The following is an 18,526-nucleotide window of genomic DNA, read 5'->3' as shown; positions in this document are numbered from 1 at the left end:
CGTTGGCCCCTTAGCGCTGGCCCTGCATGGGCAGCCCTCACTTGGCCCCCAGGAAGCCCTCATACAGCAAAATCCCCAGAGTTAAATAAACACTGCTGGATGTATATATTGTCCCAATCTTACAGAGTGTTAAAATAGTAACACTGAAGCAGAATTAAAAGCTCTGTTATCCCCTCTCTCACCATCTCTGTATGAAACCTAAAACTGCATTTTACATCTTACTAGAGTAATTTTCTTACTTTAGGTTTAGATTTTGTTTCATTTTAAGTCACCATTATTGTGATCAGTGTTTGTTTTAGTTGAAATTGACTCCATAATTGTTCAATTTTTTTGACTGCTATAACTTTGTGGGTTAACGACATGTTTGTTACGGCAGGGAAAAGGCTATAGAGCAATTCTTTGATGGTGGTTAATACTGTACATAAAGTCTAAACATCATCTAGAAAACGTATGTATTAATTTAATGTTTGCACACTTATCAGAAGCATCTTTCTCTGACAATAATGTGACACTACAGTATGAGATCCAGCTCTCTCATAGCTGTTTGTCTTTCTGAAGAACTTTAAAACCCATCCGTTTAAATTATATTAAGCCTTAAACTTCTGCATAATTAAGGGCGTGTCCACTTGAGTGACAGGTGAACAGCCACTGCTGTCACTAGAATCGAGCTAGGCGGGCGTGGTTTCAGCAACCAGCCACCTCAGCTTCACCCATGTCCCGCCTCTTTACCCATTTTCGGTCTTCCGCAAGTGATTCACGGCAACGCCTACTTTAAGCTTCAAAAACAATCTTCACAAACCAAAGGGTGACGTCACGGACACTATGTCTTTATTTTTTACAGTCTACGACCCCTGATTCAAGTTACGCACCCCATCTCCTGTTAGGCCACTGTCAGCAGACAGATACTATTGTTTTTTTTAACATTGTATAGCATCGTGCAGCACCTTAATTTTTAAGAATGTGCTTATTATAACTTGAAGATCTAAGTAACAACATTTTAATGTAAACATTTAAATCCACCCCCTTTTTCTCAACCCTTGCGTGACCTGCATGGTAAGTTCTGCACAATAAAAAATAAGTGTCCATGCTGGCTTTAAATATAGAGTTAATTCAACTAAAAATATTAGTCAACAAAAAAGTTGAGTTAAATAATATTTTGAAGTTAAATTAACTCTTTAAGGCAGCACAAACACATTAAGTTGAAAAAACAAATCTTTTTTTTTACCAGCCCATTCTCATGATTTGCGTATAACACGCAGTGTGAAAAGTCGTGCAATATATACGCCAAATTCTAATTCTGTGTTCATATGATACAACAGTCTTTCCAATTCACTTAATACGGTGCATCTTTTCATGTCATTTTATGTATTGGTTTCTCATTGTTTCCTGTTTTTTACCATTGTTCGCTTGGGTTTGGGGTAACAACAACTTTTTGTTACATAAAATGACATCCTAACCCAAACCCTAATTCTTACCCCAACCCCATGTATTTGTTTCTTTTTTTTTAACAGAAAAAATTGAGAAACAAATACATAAAACGACACAAAAAGATGAGCTGTATTAGGTGAACGGGAAAGACTGTTGTATCACATGCACGCAAAATTGGAATTTGGCGTATGTATTGCACGACTTTTCACACTTCATGCTATTTATATGCATTTCATGAGAATGGGTAGTTTTTTTTACTGTTTAGCATGCATTGCAACTACTAAACTAAAATATCACAAGTCAGTCAGGATCATTATGCAGACACAGAACCGGCAGTGTATAGCTGGATTTTCAAACTCTGTATCATCACAGGTCTACTGTTGAAACCAGAGCTCAAAGGTGCTTCAGATGCACACTGACACACCCCTATGCAGTCAAAAAGAAAACAGGAAAAATACATAAAGAAAAACACGCGTCTCACCCGCTGTGTACGTGTATCTTGGTTCGTGCTTTGAGATCTTCTGATGTGATTATTTCAGCATCATTAGTGTGTCTGAAGTTGTTGTGCTTTTCTTTGTTTCTCAGGAAACAGATCTATCCTGGGGCCTTTAAGCAGGTTTAAGGGAATCGAACCCTGTGGTGAATCATTATCTGAGATGTTGGGAACTTGTGTTACTCTTATTTTTGAGAGGAATTGTGCTAGTTTTTACAGAGAGATTTGTTATCTTTGTTTCTGCTTTTATCCCATATCAAGAGCAGCAATGTGCAAGAGAAACAGGAGACAGGGAAATGATAATATGATGAATTACCTCTGTTTGTCATGTGAGGTCATTGGGAGAAATAATACAACAATTTCTCACCCAGATTTGCCCTCCAATTTGGCACATAAAGTCAGCATTCACTGACCACACAACGTGCTACAAACACAATATTTGACTTTTATTTCTTTGTATCTGTGAGTTTATGTAAAAATGACCATTAAAGTATCAATCTTGCTCATTAAAAGTAGTTATTGATCTATGAATCCTATTTAACTGATCATCATACAATTCAATGATGGTGAATAACACAGATTTAGTGTATGGTATTGAGGAGTAAGTATTGAAGTATTTTTACTTAAATTTTTTATAAAGTATGTGTTTTACTTCACTACATTCTAAAGCATAATATTATATTTTTAGTACACTATATACAATTTCATTTAATACTTAATGAATAAAAATCAAGTACTTTCTTTCTTTAACTCAAGTATAAGTAATTTAAAGTTTACATATTATTTACATTTGTATTAGTATTGAAGGTAAAAAACAACAAACTTATTTTTATTTATGAAATGTATTGAAGTAGTTATAATGTAATACTCTGATAAAGTACAGATAATTGAAATATGTACTTGAGTAAAGTAAAAATATTTCACTACTTCACACCTCTGAATTTTACAGAACTTACATTTTGTCATTTATTTAAAATTTACACAAATATCTTAAAAGAAATTGCTATTTATAGTTGCACAAATGGAACTAATAATTTAGTTATTGGCCAAGTGCGCATATATTTAGATTGACAGATTAGTTGCCCTAGATGATAAATTAATATTTTTTATATTTTAGTTTAGTTTAGAACAAAGTCATGAAGGGCAATTATACAAATTACCAATGTTTTATTAGCATTCATAAAAGATGAACAGAAACACAGAGCCTGGGAGACGAAGGAAGCAACGCATGTGAAAGCTGCTTGCCAAATACTCTTGAATAGTCTGACATGCACAAACAGAGCGTGTTAACCTTGAACGAGGCAGGTGGGAGAGGGGGCAGAGGGTACTGTTAGTGGTGCTAAAGGCCTAAGCAGGTGTGACAGCTTTGAAAGCTTTCACTGGACCAAAAGGTTTTACTAGCCTTCTAGCTATGCTAAACCACAGCTGACCTCACCACTTGCCAGAGCTGACAAAGAGAAACTGTGTTCACACAGTAAAAGAGAGAAGTTAAATCCCAAGTCCAAGTGCAGAAGGATAGCAACCAAATGTGTGTTGCAGGTTTTTTTTAGAAAATAATGTAGTATACACTGTTAAAATATTATGCAGTTCAGCTAAAATGTTGTCTTTGGGTCAACACAATATGTTGCCCTGAGGACATCAACCACAATTAGGTTGAACACTACGCAATGGCATACAAAAAATATTTGCAATGGTGTATGCTTCCGTAAAGAAGCTTTAACATGCAAAGAACCTTTCTTAAAAGGTAAAATCATAATTGTAATTTGGCCATATCAATTATGTCAAATTTTCCCTTTTTATCCAGAGGGGGGCAGCAGACATTGTAGTATCCTTCATGGGGGCTACAGACATGTATGCAAACCTTGGTGGACTTCTCCACTTCTCCAAAATTAATTACTGTCAAGTTATTTATTCATATTTGAAAGCCTTGATGTACTGTTGATGACTTTTACAAAAGCCCCTATGGAATTTCAGTGTGGCAAATCCAGCTTTATTATCGTGTTAAAAAACGTATAATTGACCTATATTATCACATCTCCTAGAAGGGCTTCAATTAGGTTTGCAAATGAAAACAGATCCCACCCCAAAAAGAGTTTTGTAAGAATCCTCAGATTAATCTTTAAGCGTGTCTAGAATCTCGATGCGCTTATGACATCACAGTCCCGCGAGAGCAATTCGAAAGAACCGCTTTTAAAACTGTCTCGCGGTAGTGTGATGTCATAGGCCGTTTGATCTGCACAGTAATGCATGAAGTCGACTTCACATAAAATAGGCGGTGCCGTTTGGGATAAAGTCGTGACGTCACTTCCGTTCGCTTAAGCCATTCGCGCTCCTCTGGCTTTTGTTCATCGGTTTCCAACCGCACGCCTCATATCGGGGAATCGAAGCCACTGCGACTGAGCAAAACACGCTCGTTAGAGGCAGCAGCCGCTCGTGTGTTCGTGTAAACACTCATCTTACCTCTCGCAGGACGTGGATACTGAACTAGTCTCACCAGTGGACTTTTGGTGCTCGATTCCTCATTAACTTATTCACAAACTAGACATGGAGAACGATAAATATCTCCCGCAGCTTCTGGCGGAGCGAGACAGCCTGGACTCGTCGTTCACACACGCCATGAAACTTCTGTCGGCAGGTAAAACATCGCTGTTGAAAAAGATATTCGGATAACTTTTTGGATGTAGATATGACGAAGGGAAACTGCGAAAATCATCCGCGATCGCTTACGGGACGGAGGGTGACCGTTAAGTCTAGTCCCAGCACGCGCGGGGATTCGTGTATTTATTGCGAGCCTGGCACGTGCAGCCATTTACGGACGTTTCTGTGTGTAGTTCGAGGTTTTTTTTTTTGGAGACGAAGTGCAGTTTTTGGGGAGATGTCGGTTCCTTGCACCGTTTTCCATTGTCTAATGTCGGCCGTTGTATTAGGTTTATCCCCCATCTCCCGGGCAGCGGTCCCATTTCCGCTCTGGTACAGTATGATCGGCGTGCCGAGTTCGCTTTATCGGCTATTGTGAACTCGTGAATTTCGTAACGTTAAAATGTTTTAGAAACTTTTCAGTAAATGTGATTGGCTTTTACACTAAAATGATTAAATCAAGTTTCATTTTAATGAATCTGTTGAGGGAATAATCAAGACCGAATGCGTCACATAGCGTGCAATGATACCGTTAGGCGATATTTATTCGCTCATTGTTGATTGTATCAAAGGCGTCCTTGTCTGAGGGGGGGCAACGTGGCGTTTCTTTGTACGCCTCAAGTCCTTGCCCACACGCACTTTTCATGTTTGGCTAAACTGAGATCTGGAAAGGCTGGAAAAGGAACCCAGCCAATATTTATAAAAAGAAACCGAAGACGGATGAATCTATAAAGTTTGAGATTTGTCGTAGTAATAAAAAACATGCCCCGGACCATATGTGCCTTTTGGTGTGGGAAGTGCTGAATCTGAAGGTTTTTTGCTGAAGGAAATGTCTTTTCCTGGCCTCGTTTTGCACACATGTCTTATATCATCAGCCCATATGGAGTTTTACTGTAGGTTGTGGACGGTTCATAAGTAGATCGCGCCAATAACATTCACAAAGTCAAATTATATAGTGACTGAAGTCATGCATTAAAGTTGCAGAGGAAATGCCTTAGTGGTTGCAACCTAAATTTTCCATGGTCTAAAGTTACCAATAGCTGGAAAGTGTAAGGCCTGTTATGGGAATTCAGAGTGGTTATAAAACTGATCAGATTGAATGGGCTCCAATGATTGACTAGTATTATAGGAGAGAATTATGTGATCATAGGAGTGAATGTGGTGCTGTTGATCGCAGCTGTGCTGAGTTGAATCTCTCCTTGGTAGTATTGCAATAATTGATTCACATAGCTGCACGTTGTCTACTAAAGTCTTTCGTGTGATCAGACCTGGGCAGATAAATTTTATAGGCAAGATATAGTGCATCCCTTAAGTGTTGACCTTTTGAGATGACCAGAAATGTGTGCATATTTTGTAATTTAGCTATGTGTAAATGTTTAGAAACAGATTCAGTTTGGAAGTATGTTGGCGGATCAAACATGCCCCACCACTATTGATCCTGGCAATCAAAAACGCATATTGGAAACGCATACTGTGTGATTTTGCACTTTCATGACATCATTTAAAACGAGTGAAAAGCAAAATTGTCTATCTATTGTTATCAATAGATGTTATTTTAAGTAATCAGATATCAGTTTCGGGGCATCTCTATTTGAGACTCATTTAATTGGGTATTTGAGTCGAAAGCGCTCGACCCATTGAACTACAGGAACACGGTGTTAGTAATGCAAAGGTCATACGTTTGAATCTCGAGGAGGACAGTGTATCCACGTTATGCATTTTATCGTTGGGTTACTTTGGATAAAAGCGTCTGCCAAGGGTGTGTAATTTAAGTAAGGGCTGTGCAATTAATCAATTTTTGATTAAAACAATTACAAAAATAGGATAATCGAGGACCGTTATGTTTGTAAGGCGCTTCAAAGGCCACTGCTTTGACACATGTAGCCTATTGCAACACTTACTTATTAAAAAAGTTAAATAAATGCATGTTTTCAAAGCCACTGAGCAATTGAGTTAATAACCGTGATTATGATTTCACCCGTTAACAAGCATTCCTAATGTAAATAATGTAACTCAAAACCCACCCTTTAATATACTGTGTTTGCATTTTTGTGATTGAATGGACTCTCTTTGAAATGAAGTCGCATTTAAGAACTTGTTTCTCATTGTGCCTTGCAGAAATCGAGAAGGTTGAGAAAGGGGACACCGAAAAAGAGCCAGAGAACTACTTGGACCTGTTCACAACGAAAAACATCAAACTCAAAGAAAGAGTTCTCATACCAGTCAAACAGTACCCTAAGGTGAGTATCTCGATTCTCATCAGGTTCGTGGAGGTCATGTGGGTTACTCGACCGCTCGTGTGCTCAATAAGAGGCTTTTCAGGGGGCGGGGGGAAACCGCACCAAGAATTTGAAAGCAAGTTGTCTTACAGGTTTATTTCGGGTTAAGAATTTCGTTTCTATTGGAAATGAGCCATTCGAGTGAAAAATGTCTGGAGGCTAATGTGTTTATACGCTTTCGGCTGGTTGGCTGCCTGCTATTAGCTTGTGCCTATCAGAGACGCATTAACAATTTTTACAACCTTTGATTACCACCGAAACGTCTGTAATGTTGTGAAGAGGCTCAAGATTTCCAGTTTCTTTGCACAAGTCTTGTAATAGTTTACAGTTCACGCTTAAATGCTTGATGCATTCATGTTATGTAATAGGTCTATTTTAAAGAACACTGCTGTGTTGTTCTTTGTCCTTAAAGGGATAGTTCACCAAAAATGAATCCTCATTTAGTCCCCCTCAACTTCTATACATTTCTTTGAAGATATTTTTAAGAATGTTTGTAACCAAGCAGATCTGGGGGTCCGTTGACTTCAGAAAAAAATAATACTATGAACATGAATGGTGCCCCAGATCTGTTCATTTAATAACATTTTAAGGTTCATGTTTGGTACAACTTGAGGGCATTTTTTAATGAACAGTTCCCTTTATCCTGTCCTGTGTGTGTTGGTTTATGTAATGGGTAGATGAATTTAGATGCTATGTCTACTTTCCAAAATCCGTTCTTGTTGGTTGTGGTTATATTGGTGTGCGGTTCTGTATGACCTGCCAAAAAGCCCCTTTTCTGTTTTTTTAAATGTTGAGTTGAACTAGACGTACATTGAGATTGATGAACATCTGAATAGCCCTGAGAAAACCATCCACAAATTTGTCTGTGAGGATGCCAGACGCCTTGAAGCAGAAAGTCTATGTAAGATAACTTATGACTTATGCCTCGACTCGCACCTGTCTACTTATACGGCTCCATACAGGTGTTTTCAATGCTGGATTCATCGCAGCCTAACTACTGTTTGTTGCTACAACAGTAAACATTGGATTCTAGCTGGGTTTTTTTGAGTGCCGTGCCTTGATGCTTTTGTGCACGAAACCAGATGTTTTCTGTCGTTTCCCATATGTGATTATCTTTCCTCCCATCGTAGCTGAGCATCCTCATGTTTGGGCTCTCAAAGCACCATATGGAATGTCCTACTTTGGTTTTGAGCGAAGCGCGAATTCACCAAGTCTCCAGCCTTTGATCTGCTTCACGTTCCATTTAATCTTATCCTGTTCGGGAAGATCAAAACTATTGAATTTTCAGACCTTAAAAACAAGTTCAGTCAAGCTAAGTGGAACGCTATGGATTTCTTCAGGGTTTAATATTTAATTTTTTTATTTGTGCAGTTTAACTTTGTTGGGAAGATCCTCGGACCACAGGGAAACACGATCAAGAGACTGCAGGAGGAGACGGGTGCTAAGATCTCAGTTCTTGGCAAAGGATCAATGAGGGACAAAACCAAGGTACACGGCTATTCATTTAATTCTTTCAAAAGCATGCTTGTTGCATAAATGACTTGTTCGCACTAAACTTGATGCTAGATATTTCTCACCGTACAGTGTACATGAATGAAGCTTTAATTTGGAAATCCGTTGCCTTTCAGGAGGATGGCTTGAGGAAAAGCGGAGAGCCGAAATATTCACATTTATCGATGGAACTTCATGTTTTTATTGAGGTCTTCGCTCCCGTTCCCGATGCATATATGCGCATGGCACACGCCATGGGAGAGATCAAAAAGTTCCTGTTTCCTGTAAGTGCTCTCAGATCATCTCGTTTTGATCCACAGCATCCCAGAGATGTTCATTTAGTATGCAGTGAAGTGCTGATATTGTGTTTTATCTAGTTTTTGTCTTGTTTGTAGCGCAGGGGTTTTATGTATTCCAAATGGGTCATTGTTTAACTCCGAATCGCCTGCGTTGTCAGATTATAACTCTATTTCTTTTGCCTGTGGCACGGATTAATATTTAATCTGATAAATCGCTTGTTTTCGAGTTTGCTCTCGCAGCTGAATGGTTTTGCAAAACTGAAACTGTGCTTTCTCTGTTGTGAACGATCCTGTCCACTTTGTTAACAGCCTCGTATACAAGCTGTGAATGTCTGGGTTTCCTGTGGGCTCATGCATGTTACGGATGAGAATAGGTGCTTAGTCCCCATCGTGCTTGCACATCTAATTTGTTGCCCAGTCTGAAAACTAATGTTGTAAATTCTGGGAAATTTGCAAACTTTACATCTAAATTATCCAGCAATATATTGTGGCACACAAATGAAAATGAGTTAGATGTTGAGAAGGCTCATGTTTGTATGTTATTAGTTTATAAAAATGACCCAAAATGTACAAATCATTTCAATTTAAATCCTTAAGTTTCCAACTTCCAGAGCTTTTCAACCCTATTGAAAACTGTTTTTTTTATTATCTACAAAAAAATCTTCATGCATATAGTGTAAAAACCATTTTGTGAAAATATAACTTTGAAATCTTTAATATTGACTCTTAGAAAATGTCAGAGATTGAGATCAATGAGTGAAATCCAGACTGATTTGTTAATGTTTCCAGTCTTGCTAAGCTTCTCATTTTGCTGTGATCTTGTGATGCAGGACTTGATGGATGATATTTGCCAGGAGCAGTTTATGGAGATGAAATTTCTAAATGGAGGACAAGAACCTGGAGCCAGAGGTAGAGGAGGACCACCGGTCAGAGGCCGTGGAGCCCCTCCACCTTCCGGAGCACCCAGGTGCCCACACTTGCTTGATATAGCCATCAAGATGGAGCTGGATATGTATCACTAAACCTGCTAGAGCACTTCCAGTCTAAAGGAGTTTTTTTGTTTGTTTATGTTGCAGGGGTCGTGGTATGCCCCCGCGCGGAGCCGCTCGCGGTGGACCCCCTCGAGGTGCAGCTGTAAGGGGAGCTCCATCAGGAAGAGGCGGACCTCCGACCCAACCGGCCAGAGGAGCTGCCGCCACCCGTGCCCGTCCACCTGCCCCTGCAGCACAGAGGATGGCCCCACCACCAGCCTCGCATCCTCCAGCCCAAGAGACATACGAAGAATATGTACGTTTCTTTATTGGTTTTAGCTGATGACGTAAGAATTTGTTTAATGATGGAAATTGTTTTGAATCTATTCTGCTTTTCTCAGTCTTACGATGAGAACTACACAGAGACGCCCTATGAATCCTATGACAGCTACTACACTCAGCCGCAGGCGTAAGTTAATTTGACATAAAATATAATTGTTACTATGCGTTTAGTAGGCCAAGTTTTCCCTAAAAAGATTACTTATGATTATATAGTTTATGGAGGCTTTATGTTTATGGATCCATTCCAGTGACTTAAAAAAGCAATCCAGAAGTGTTCTTGGCTCAATATGGTATTTTTGGAAATTCAGGCTATTTCTCTTGCTGTTTTGAGAGTTGTGGGATTGCGCTGCATTTTTTGGCACTATGCATTTAGCATTGCGTATTGTTTTTTCCAGAGAACCAGAATACTATGACTATGGGCACGGCGAAACACAGGAGGGGTATGAGAGCTACGGTAAGGTTTTATTCTTGCATTATTTGCATTATTATTAGGTGAACCCTGTTTGACTTGTTTTTTAGCAGTCCAGATTGTCAGCTAAGCTATTGGCTTGATGTTATCTCACCCACTTGTTCTGTGTGTGTTTGCCCCTTCAGCTCAGGATGACTGGAACGGGACACAGCGCACGGCAGCCGCCCCTGCCGCCGCCGGTGGAAAAGCTCCACCTCAGAGACAGACCAAGCCCGGATACAGGGAGCATCCCTATGGACGATACTAAGTCTGACTAGCCGAACGTCATCCCGACACGTCGCCATGACAACTGTCTCCCATGGCAGCTCACGCTTTAAGCTACCCGACAAAAGTAATTGTCAGTTTGTTTTTAGGTTTTTGTTTTTCGGACTTTTTTCAATGACAACTCAACAAATCGGCATTTGCCTCAAGAACCGACAGAACGATTAGAAGGGATAGATTTTAAACATGGCTGTTTTGTTTCTTTTTGCCGATATCTTTTCCTCTGCTCATACCTGCCCTTGCTTTTTTGCATTTGTCGTTGGTAAAAGTTTCTGTTCCAATGGATATGGAAAAAAGTATTTAGTTTAAAGGTAAAGCCTAACAACTGTACAGTCATTTTCTATGTGTCCCAGGACACCACTTAAGTTCTTCAACTTGTGTTACGTAAAAAAAAATAAGCAAACTCTGCTGAGGTGCAGTTGCAGATTCCCATGTAGGCTACATTTCAAAATTCTGTTTTAATAGTAGCGTATCAAAAAGACCCTTAAACGTAATGTCTGTTTTGTAATAAGGACTATAAATTTTATTTAAAGGAAAAATGTCTTTAATCTTGCTTTCGACACATCTATTGATTATTCCTCATTTGATTTAAATAGTCTTAAAAGCTGTAAATTAAGATTTAGCTCTCAATATTTTTCCTTGTACCTTTTAGAGTTTTGAAATATAGCCCAGTTAGACGCTGTCGAGATGGACTGTCCTCAAATCCTTAATTTGTTAAAATAACATGTTACTCTTCAAAACTGTTTATTATGTAGAATAACACATGTTTGGCTACTTATATGTTTAAAAGGCAAACAAATATTTCAAATGCGTCAGATTACAATGGATGTCACCATGTTACAGTATATAAACTGCATGCAAAAACTGCTTAAAAAAAAAAAAAAAAAAAGGATTTGGGCAACAATCTCCACAAGGGTCATCTCTTTCTTATGTAAAGGGATACTGCAGCTAAAACCAAGTCACATTGTACATAGTTAAAAAATAAAGGAAAAAAACAACCCACATCCAAATTGTACTTTACTGCCATTTAGTATTTGTATCCTCTCCATAAAATGCAGAATGACATGTGTAAGCTTGCCTAAATAGGTAACTAAATCTGTCCAAAACATGTTTTGCAGAAGTTGTCAATAAAGCCTAGTTTGTTTTTTATGAAACTTTAACCTGGTTTATTTTTCTTTGTCATCATAAAAGCTGAAATGGCCTTTTAAATAACTCATAACCTTCGGTTACGGCTTTTCTTCCTCTTCAAAAACAGATTTTAAATTTAAACTACAATGCATGTAGTCTGAAGACGTAAACGGCACTAAAGGAGTCTGTTTAAAGTGTTTGATTTGACAATTAAAAGCACACCTTTAATGTTTCTCTCTCTTTTTATACTTAAAAAGGACCCTAGAGGTAAGACCTGTGCTCTTTAAAATAACCTGGATAGCTTCCTAATGTCTATAGAGAGAGCTAAAGCATTCGATGCTGGGTATGTATTAAACTTTTCTTGAATGACATTTTATTTTTGGTCTTACTCAGAATATGGGACATGTATTGATTAGACTGAAATAACTTGAATTTAAAAGTTAAGCTTTCAGGGATCGTATATTTGTCAAGTCTGATGCTTATAGTAAAGTGGGCAGGAGAGGACTGTTAAACTGTTAAGTGCAGCATTGTAAAGGTAAACCTAACCCTAAATTTGTAAGTTGCTAGTATGTACTATTATTCACTTAAAACTTTAAAAGATTCAGTCGATTAAAAATAAAAGTAAAAAACACAATTCTACAAACACGCAGTAATAGTTTGCTTTAAAATATTTGTCTGCTAACCTTCTAGACCAGACTTGTAATGCAACTCATGCTAAAAGGGTTCAGTATCAAATCAGTAGATCATCTGTATTTGTAATGCTGCTCCTGTTTTTTTCTTTTGCAAAAGCAGTGTGATTGTGTAACGTACTCGGAAAAACACAAATGTCCTGACGAGGGAATAAATTACAAGGGAAAGCTTGAGTTGCATGACTCAAACTTTGCAGATTGCATGTGCTTTTGTTCAATACTATATACTTCATCCAAGCCACGTTTGACTGTTTGCTCATAACTTTCTCTGTTCCCTCAGGATCCGGCGCCTAGCCCTTCCTGGAATTGAGATTGGTTTTAACAAGGACGTGAGACCTCTGGCCAGGTCAGTTAATTTTCTTACCCAAAATATAAAAATGCAAATATTCATGGAAACTAACGGTACGTTTACATGGGGCGAAAGCGTTAACGCTTGATGGAATGCTTGTCTGGACCAACAGTGGCTGCAACACATGCTCCGGTCTTGCATAAATGTAATTGGCTGGCTCATGCTAGGTTATTTGCATAAGGTGATCTGATTGAAAAGTTGAGAAGTGTTCAACTTCTGCCGTGAGCAACGGCAGTGACGTTGACAGATCCGAAATTCAGTTTGGCAACGCATGACGTCACCCATTAAAAATAAATGAGAAGCGTTACCGGTAACGGCTCGTTTGAATGTACCGTCAGGTTTGTGAATCTGTATTGTTTAGGGGCAGTTTCCCAAACAGGGTTAAGATTAATCCAGGACTAAAGTCTAATTTATAAAAGTGTGTAGCCTGACATGCACCTTGATACATTTTTCCAATCCTTCCATTCTACGTGGACCGCAAGCGCTGTGTTTGCTCTACTAGAACCCCTCTTGTCAAGTAAAAAAAATCTTTCTTAATTATGCATTTCCGCTTGCAATGGTAAGGACAAACGTGGGCCAAGTTGAGGAGTCATTTAACTTAAACTTTATCAAAAGTTGCAGTCTGTTTACCTTCTCCATTGCTGGTCTTCTCAAATACACAACCAGCTGCTACTTCTGTGGGTTTACTGGTTTGCGGCTGGTTTGGCTGTTGCTCTGCTACATGTGTAATTGCATGATGATGCAGAAGAATATATGAAATCCCATGGGTCATGGAATTTCTGGAATATCATGGAATATTGATTCCATGACATTGAAAGTCAGGGACATTTCTTATCAAAATATAATTTTTCTATACCAAAATAATGCAACGGCATTGTCACGGCCCTCTGCTTTGTGACGTGCCGCATTGCCATTTTGGGTGTGCATTTTTTCCGCATGATAAAAATGTATTTATCCTTATGAATAAAGCATGAAAATACACTGGTCAAATACAGTCACCTGTACCTGTTCACTAAGCAATACATGCCAGGAAACTGTACATTTTAAGATGTTTTTCCATACTTTTAGGTCATGGAAATTAAGCTTTAGTCATTTAAGGTCTGGGAAATGTAATGGTATTTGACATCTGGTTTAGAGTGGGAACCATGGAAAACTGATGGGTAGCCTATGGCATTGAGGCTACACCCTAGGACCTATGCACAACTACAATGAGCTCTTGACTCTTTCTCTGCCAGCATTTAAAAAAGTTGCCAGTCAACGGCAGCATTTTTCACGATTTTCACAAAAATGTAATGCCTTCCAGAATTTTTTTTTCTTAAAATACATAAACACACAATATATCAAATGAAAGAACAGACCCTCTGTTTCATCATACCTTCATTAGTTTTCTTATTACTAGGTTTCTTCAAAAACATCAAATTTTGAACAAAAAGCTGAGATTATTCCAATTTTGTGAAGGACTTTTGATAGAGATCAGATTCAGAGCGATCTTTAAAACATACACTGAGTTCTTTCTCTTTCACGTGAGGCGTTTTCTTACGGGGTGTATAAGTTTTGGAAGTGGTGGATAATAGCGGTGTTGCGGAAAGCCTGAAATTCTTGTCATTGGCAGGGAAGCGTTTTCTCTTAATTGAGGAGATAACTCGTCAATGGCGGGGAAAGAGTTAAAGGCAGGGTGCACGATTTTTTAGAAACGCTTTGGAAAAGGGAATCGGGCCGAGTACCAAAACACTTGTAGCCAATCAGCAGTAAGAGGCATGTCTACAAACGGACATCGTTGCCTGGGTTGCGTATGTGTGGGGCGGGTCTATCAAAAGAAGGTACAGATTCTATCGCGGTGGGGGCGTGTTTGTTTAGGCGATTTCAAATGTCAACATTGGCTTTCAGAGATCGTGCACCCCGCCTTTAACTCTTAGTCATATTAGGACATTTATAGTTTTTACTGGTGTGCATATTGAGACGAAAAAAAAAAGAATTGCTGCTTAAACATTAATTTTACTCTGGGACTTTGATAAGCCCTGTCCGGGAAACCACCCCTTAGTGGCTGCAATATATTTATAACGCACATGCACAAATTGGTGTACTTCCTCAAAACACCTCATATATAATGATATAGATATGTAGATATATATAGGTATATATAGATACTCAGTAATTGCTGATAGCTCCTGTGGTCTAATGTAGTAAATGAATTGTCTCAAATTTGGATTTGTACGCGCTTCCTAACTGCTTGCTCTTCTGATTGACCTGCAATTCTCCCACAGGACAAGACAAGTGCTGAATGTAAGTGCAATCTTACCTTTGAGTACCAGAAGTCCTTATGCAACTATGGACACGGCATCTGAAACCAGAGGGTCTGATGTGTTTCTTCTGAAGAGAACGGAGGTGAAGCCCCAGGGTTTCGGTCAGCATACCCGTCAAAGCCCAACCTTTACTCTGGGTTAAATTGGACGAATCATTGGGTTCTTTCTGTCTGGTGTTATGTATAAAGGATGATCTGCACTTCCCGGCATTCCTAATGTTCACCATATCTTTTCTCAGCACGGTTAACTTAAAAATTTCGTCTTTAAATATTGACCTGTGTGCTAATGTTAGCCAAGATATGGTTTAAAAATTCTGTCCGGTCTCTAGACGTCTGTCTCAGACGAGCTCCGCAGTGCTTTATTCTGCAAGACGAAGCATCTTCCCTGACACGCTCATAGGGACCGTACGTGCTAATTTAGAGCTGACCGGCCCGTATCTGTTAGCACAGACGTTGTGTTTTAATTGGCAGGGTATTTCGTAAGAAGATATGTTTCAATGGCTTTATTTCACTGCAGCTGTCACAAAGCTCTGGGATTTAGCCGCTGATCTAATTTATACTAACATTTTTCTAGATAGTTATTTCATGACCTAATTGAGTTTCGCACAAGCTGTTTTGTTTTTCGTTCCTCGTTACGTAAATGGACGAATTTGGCACTGAATGCATGAGCGCATGTGTATGCGTCGCCGTCGGTATAAATCCACCGAGCTTCCCTGTGACTCGGATCTTTTTCTCATTTCCCCCCGGTTCATGCTGGATTCAGATTCGTCATTCTGACCAATTACTGCCGATGACAGCGTGTCTGTCCTCCTGCAGAGCCGGTGCCGGTTGCTGACGGGCTAACAAGTCTCTGCCTTATTGCATTAGACACAAATCAGTCCTCTGCACCGATTTTAATAAGCATCCGCTAGCACTCAAGTGACATTGAACAATTGGTAATGGCTGCCCGTGGGTAAGGAGGTTGACCAGCGAGTACGCAGGCATAACGTAATGAGAAATCTCAAAAGCGGGATTATTTAATTTATTTCCCAGGGCAAAAAACCCTCGGAAATCTTCCTGGAACAGAATATATAAGCCATATAGCTGTGGTTAATGGGTGCATGTTTACGTATTCATGGTTATGTGTGTGTACCCATGACCTACAGCTGCGGGGAAATGCATCGGTGGTTATCGAAAGGCATGTGTGACCTTAACTAATCTAAAAACCAGGGCTTGCTTTTACCTCCGAACACATTATGCATGCTAAAAACAGGAAGCATGGTTTCGCAGATATTCACACTTTTGTACCACATACGCTGTCCCCCCTCAGTTTCTTGCATGCCTATTTTGTTCGTTTCACACCTAACATTGCATGCGCTCCGGGGAGCCGGGGTTTTCGAGTGCACGGGAAGTGGCTCTTACAGCATTTCTGGCTCAAGTCCTGGGGAAATGGTGGACGCCGGCCACCTTTTGCAGTGTGAATGTGCCGGTAATAAGTAAGCCTCCAAACGGTTTCTTCCTCGGTGCGCCGTGATGAAAATGAATTGAATCTGTCCGTGTGGAATCTGGCACGAGTAATCCGTAGCCCTCCAGGACAAGAGTTGGACACATCCACCTTGACCGTTGCCGTGGTAACATTCCATTGCATGTTTCTCAACACTCGCATAAATGAATCCACACAGCACAAGGCGGGAATATCATGGGATTTGAGACGGAATAGCTGTGCCAGGAGTCTGTATTGTCTCTTGTTGTTTTTTAAAGAGATTTATGAGCTTGTACTCGCCTGATCTGAAAACATGAATCACTGATGTTGGCCTTTATCTTAATAGAGGAGTTTTTTGGGGGTTGAGAAACAAATCTGTGACACTGAGGAGAATTTCTGTTCACATTTGCAAGTGAATACAAACTTATTTGTCATGTCTTTGGAAGTCGGTGCAACCAAGAGAGCAAGTTTACACGGCCAGCAATTGACTACATGACTAAATAAAAAATGCTTAATGTGTTTCTTTATTATGTTTGGCAATGCAAATACTGTTAAAATAATAAAAGAGTTAAATTAAAGTTGTGGTTTTGTGTCGTCTTTTTTAATGCACACCTAGTGCTATGGTTATTACTGGTAATATTTTCGACAAAAAGCAGTATATACTGCGTTTAAATCATATAATAGTTACCCCATAGACTTGCATTGATGTTTCTGAGTAGTAAATGGTGTTTGCCCTGCAGTGAAACTGGGGTGCTGTGCTAAGGCACTGTGAAAACATCGATGGTAAATAAGACACTGGCATCATGCGGCCCTCATGAATAATTAAACGATCCCATTTAGACTCGAATGCATAGCGAGAAAGCACTTTCACGGGCTGTGTGCTTCGAAACTATGTTTAGATCAAACCTTGATACAAGTGGGCCCGCTGAGCATTTGTGGTGTTTTTAATGTAATGTGTGTATTTAATATGAGTACGCTCGGATATCTTGCGTAAGAGCGAATGAGAATCAATAAGACTTGTGGGCTGCTGTTCAGTTTGAAGGAAAGTGGGCGCCAATGTGCCCTTAAACAAGAATTTAGATCTACAGGATGTATCAGGTCTTTATGGTGAGGTCTTGCTATGCATCCAGTCATATGAGAGTTTGTACTTCCATCCTGGTTCTCAACCAATAGCTTGAAGTTTTCGCGCTAACCTTCATCCCACGCCGACAATGCAAATCCGCCAATGCCTGCTTTCATCTTTCGTCTTCGCTGGTCTGCTGCCATTGTGTTCACGCAGAGCGAGACTGAAATGGCAACAAAGCCTCCAAGTGTTTTTCATGTGGAAATTAGTTGAAGAAGCAGTTTTTGGTTGTTTCTCGCTGAAGCTGCCTCGTTGAACTAACCTCACAGTCAACTTTCACAGTTTCCTGTTGAGGTCGGTTAAAACCCTGTAGTTCGTTACGGGTCACTACTGCGGTATACCCATATCTGTCTTGTACGTGCGTGTTTTCTCATTAGCTCACGTACTTGACTCTGGGCCAACGTATTGAGCGTTTTCAGCAGTGAGTCGCTCAGAAGCAATTTGAAGCTTGATATAAATCAATTTTTATGTTAAATAGTGGCCTTAAAAGTAGGTGTGGGGGTGGTAAATGTGTGCTTTACCGAGCTGTAGGCTCTCACGCATCCCTTGTGCTTTAGTCACAACACTGACCACCTCAGGCTGTCTCTGAATTCTTCTTTTTTTCTGCTTGTTCGTGGCTCATCCTTCCAACCTGCTTTGTTCCTGTATGTGACCCTCTCGGGTTGCTGTGCCTTTCTAAGCCTTGCCTTCGGCTCGGCTCTAATTTTAGTAAAGTTAATGGAAAAATGGTTAAAAGGGGTTTGTCTGCCAGAGTCGGACTTCCAACCTAATTACTTGTCCGGTTTCCTCAGTATCAACTTCCC

The 18,526-nt window shown here is 39.6% G+C and overlaps 1 protein-coding gene across 2 annotated transcripts; it reads left to right on the top strand.

Moving 5' to 3' along the window:
- The first annotated feature begins 4,263 nt into the window (after positions 1–4,263).
- khdrbs1b (KH domain containing, RNA binding, signal transduction associated 1b) lies at positions 4,264–17,177 on the top strand. Of its 2 annotated transcripts, XR_010546028.1 has the most exons (11): positions 4,264–4,556; positions 6,677–6,798; positions 8,209–8,325; positions 8,466–8,612; positions 9,458–9,594; positions 9,704–9,914; positions 10,000–10,067; positions 10,336–10,394; positions 10,535–10,740; positions 12,768–12,833; positions 15,101–17,177. XR_010546028.1 is itself a non-coding variant. In XM_065294533.2 (9 exons), exons 1-9 carry the CDS (start codon positions 4,466–4,468, stop codon positions 10,654–10,656), a joined length of 1,074 nt encoding a protein of 357 aa, XP_065150605.1. In that variant the 5' UTR covers positions 4,264–4,465; the 3' UTR covers positions 10,657–11,830. The 2 variants fall into 2 exon arrangements, 1 of the variants encoding a protein (XP_065150605.1); XM_065294533.2 differs by lacking the exons at positions 12,768–12,833; positions 15,101–17,177 and having other exon boundaries at positions 10,535–11,830.
- The last annotated feature ends 1,349 nt before the right edge of the window (positions 17,178–18,526 follow it).

Source organism: Paramisgurnus dabryanus, chromosome 19, assembly GCF_030506205.2.
Source record: "Paramisgurnus dabryanus chromosome 19, PD_genome_1.1, whole genome shotgun sequence".
In the NCBI taxonomy this organism is placed as follows: domain Eukaryota; kingdom Metazoa; phylum Chordata; class Actinopteri; order Cypriniformes; family Cobitidae; genus Paramisgurnus; species Paramisgurnus dabryanus.
This window is presented reverse-complemented; position numbering and strand designations above follow the sequence as displayed.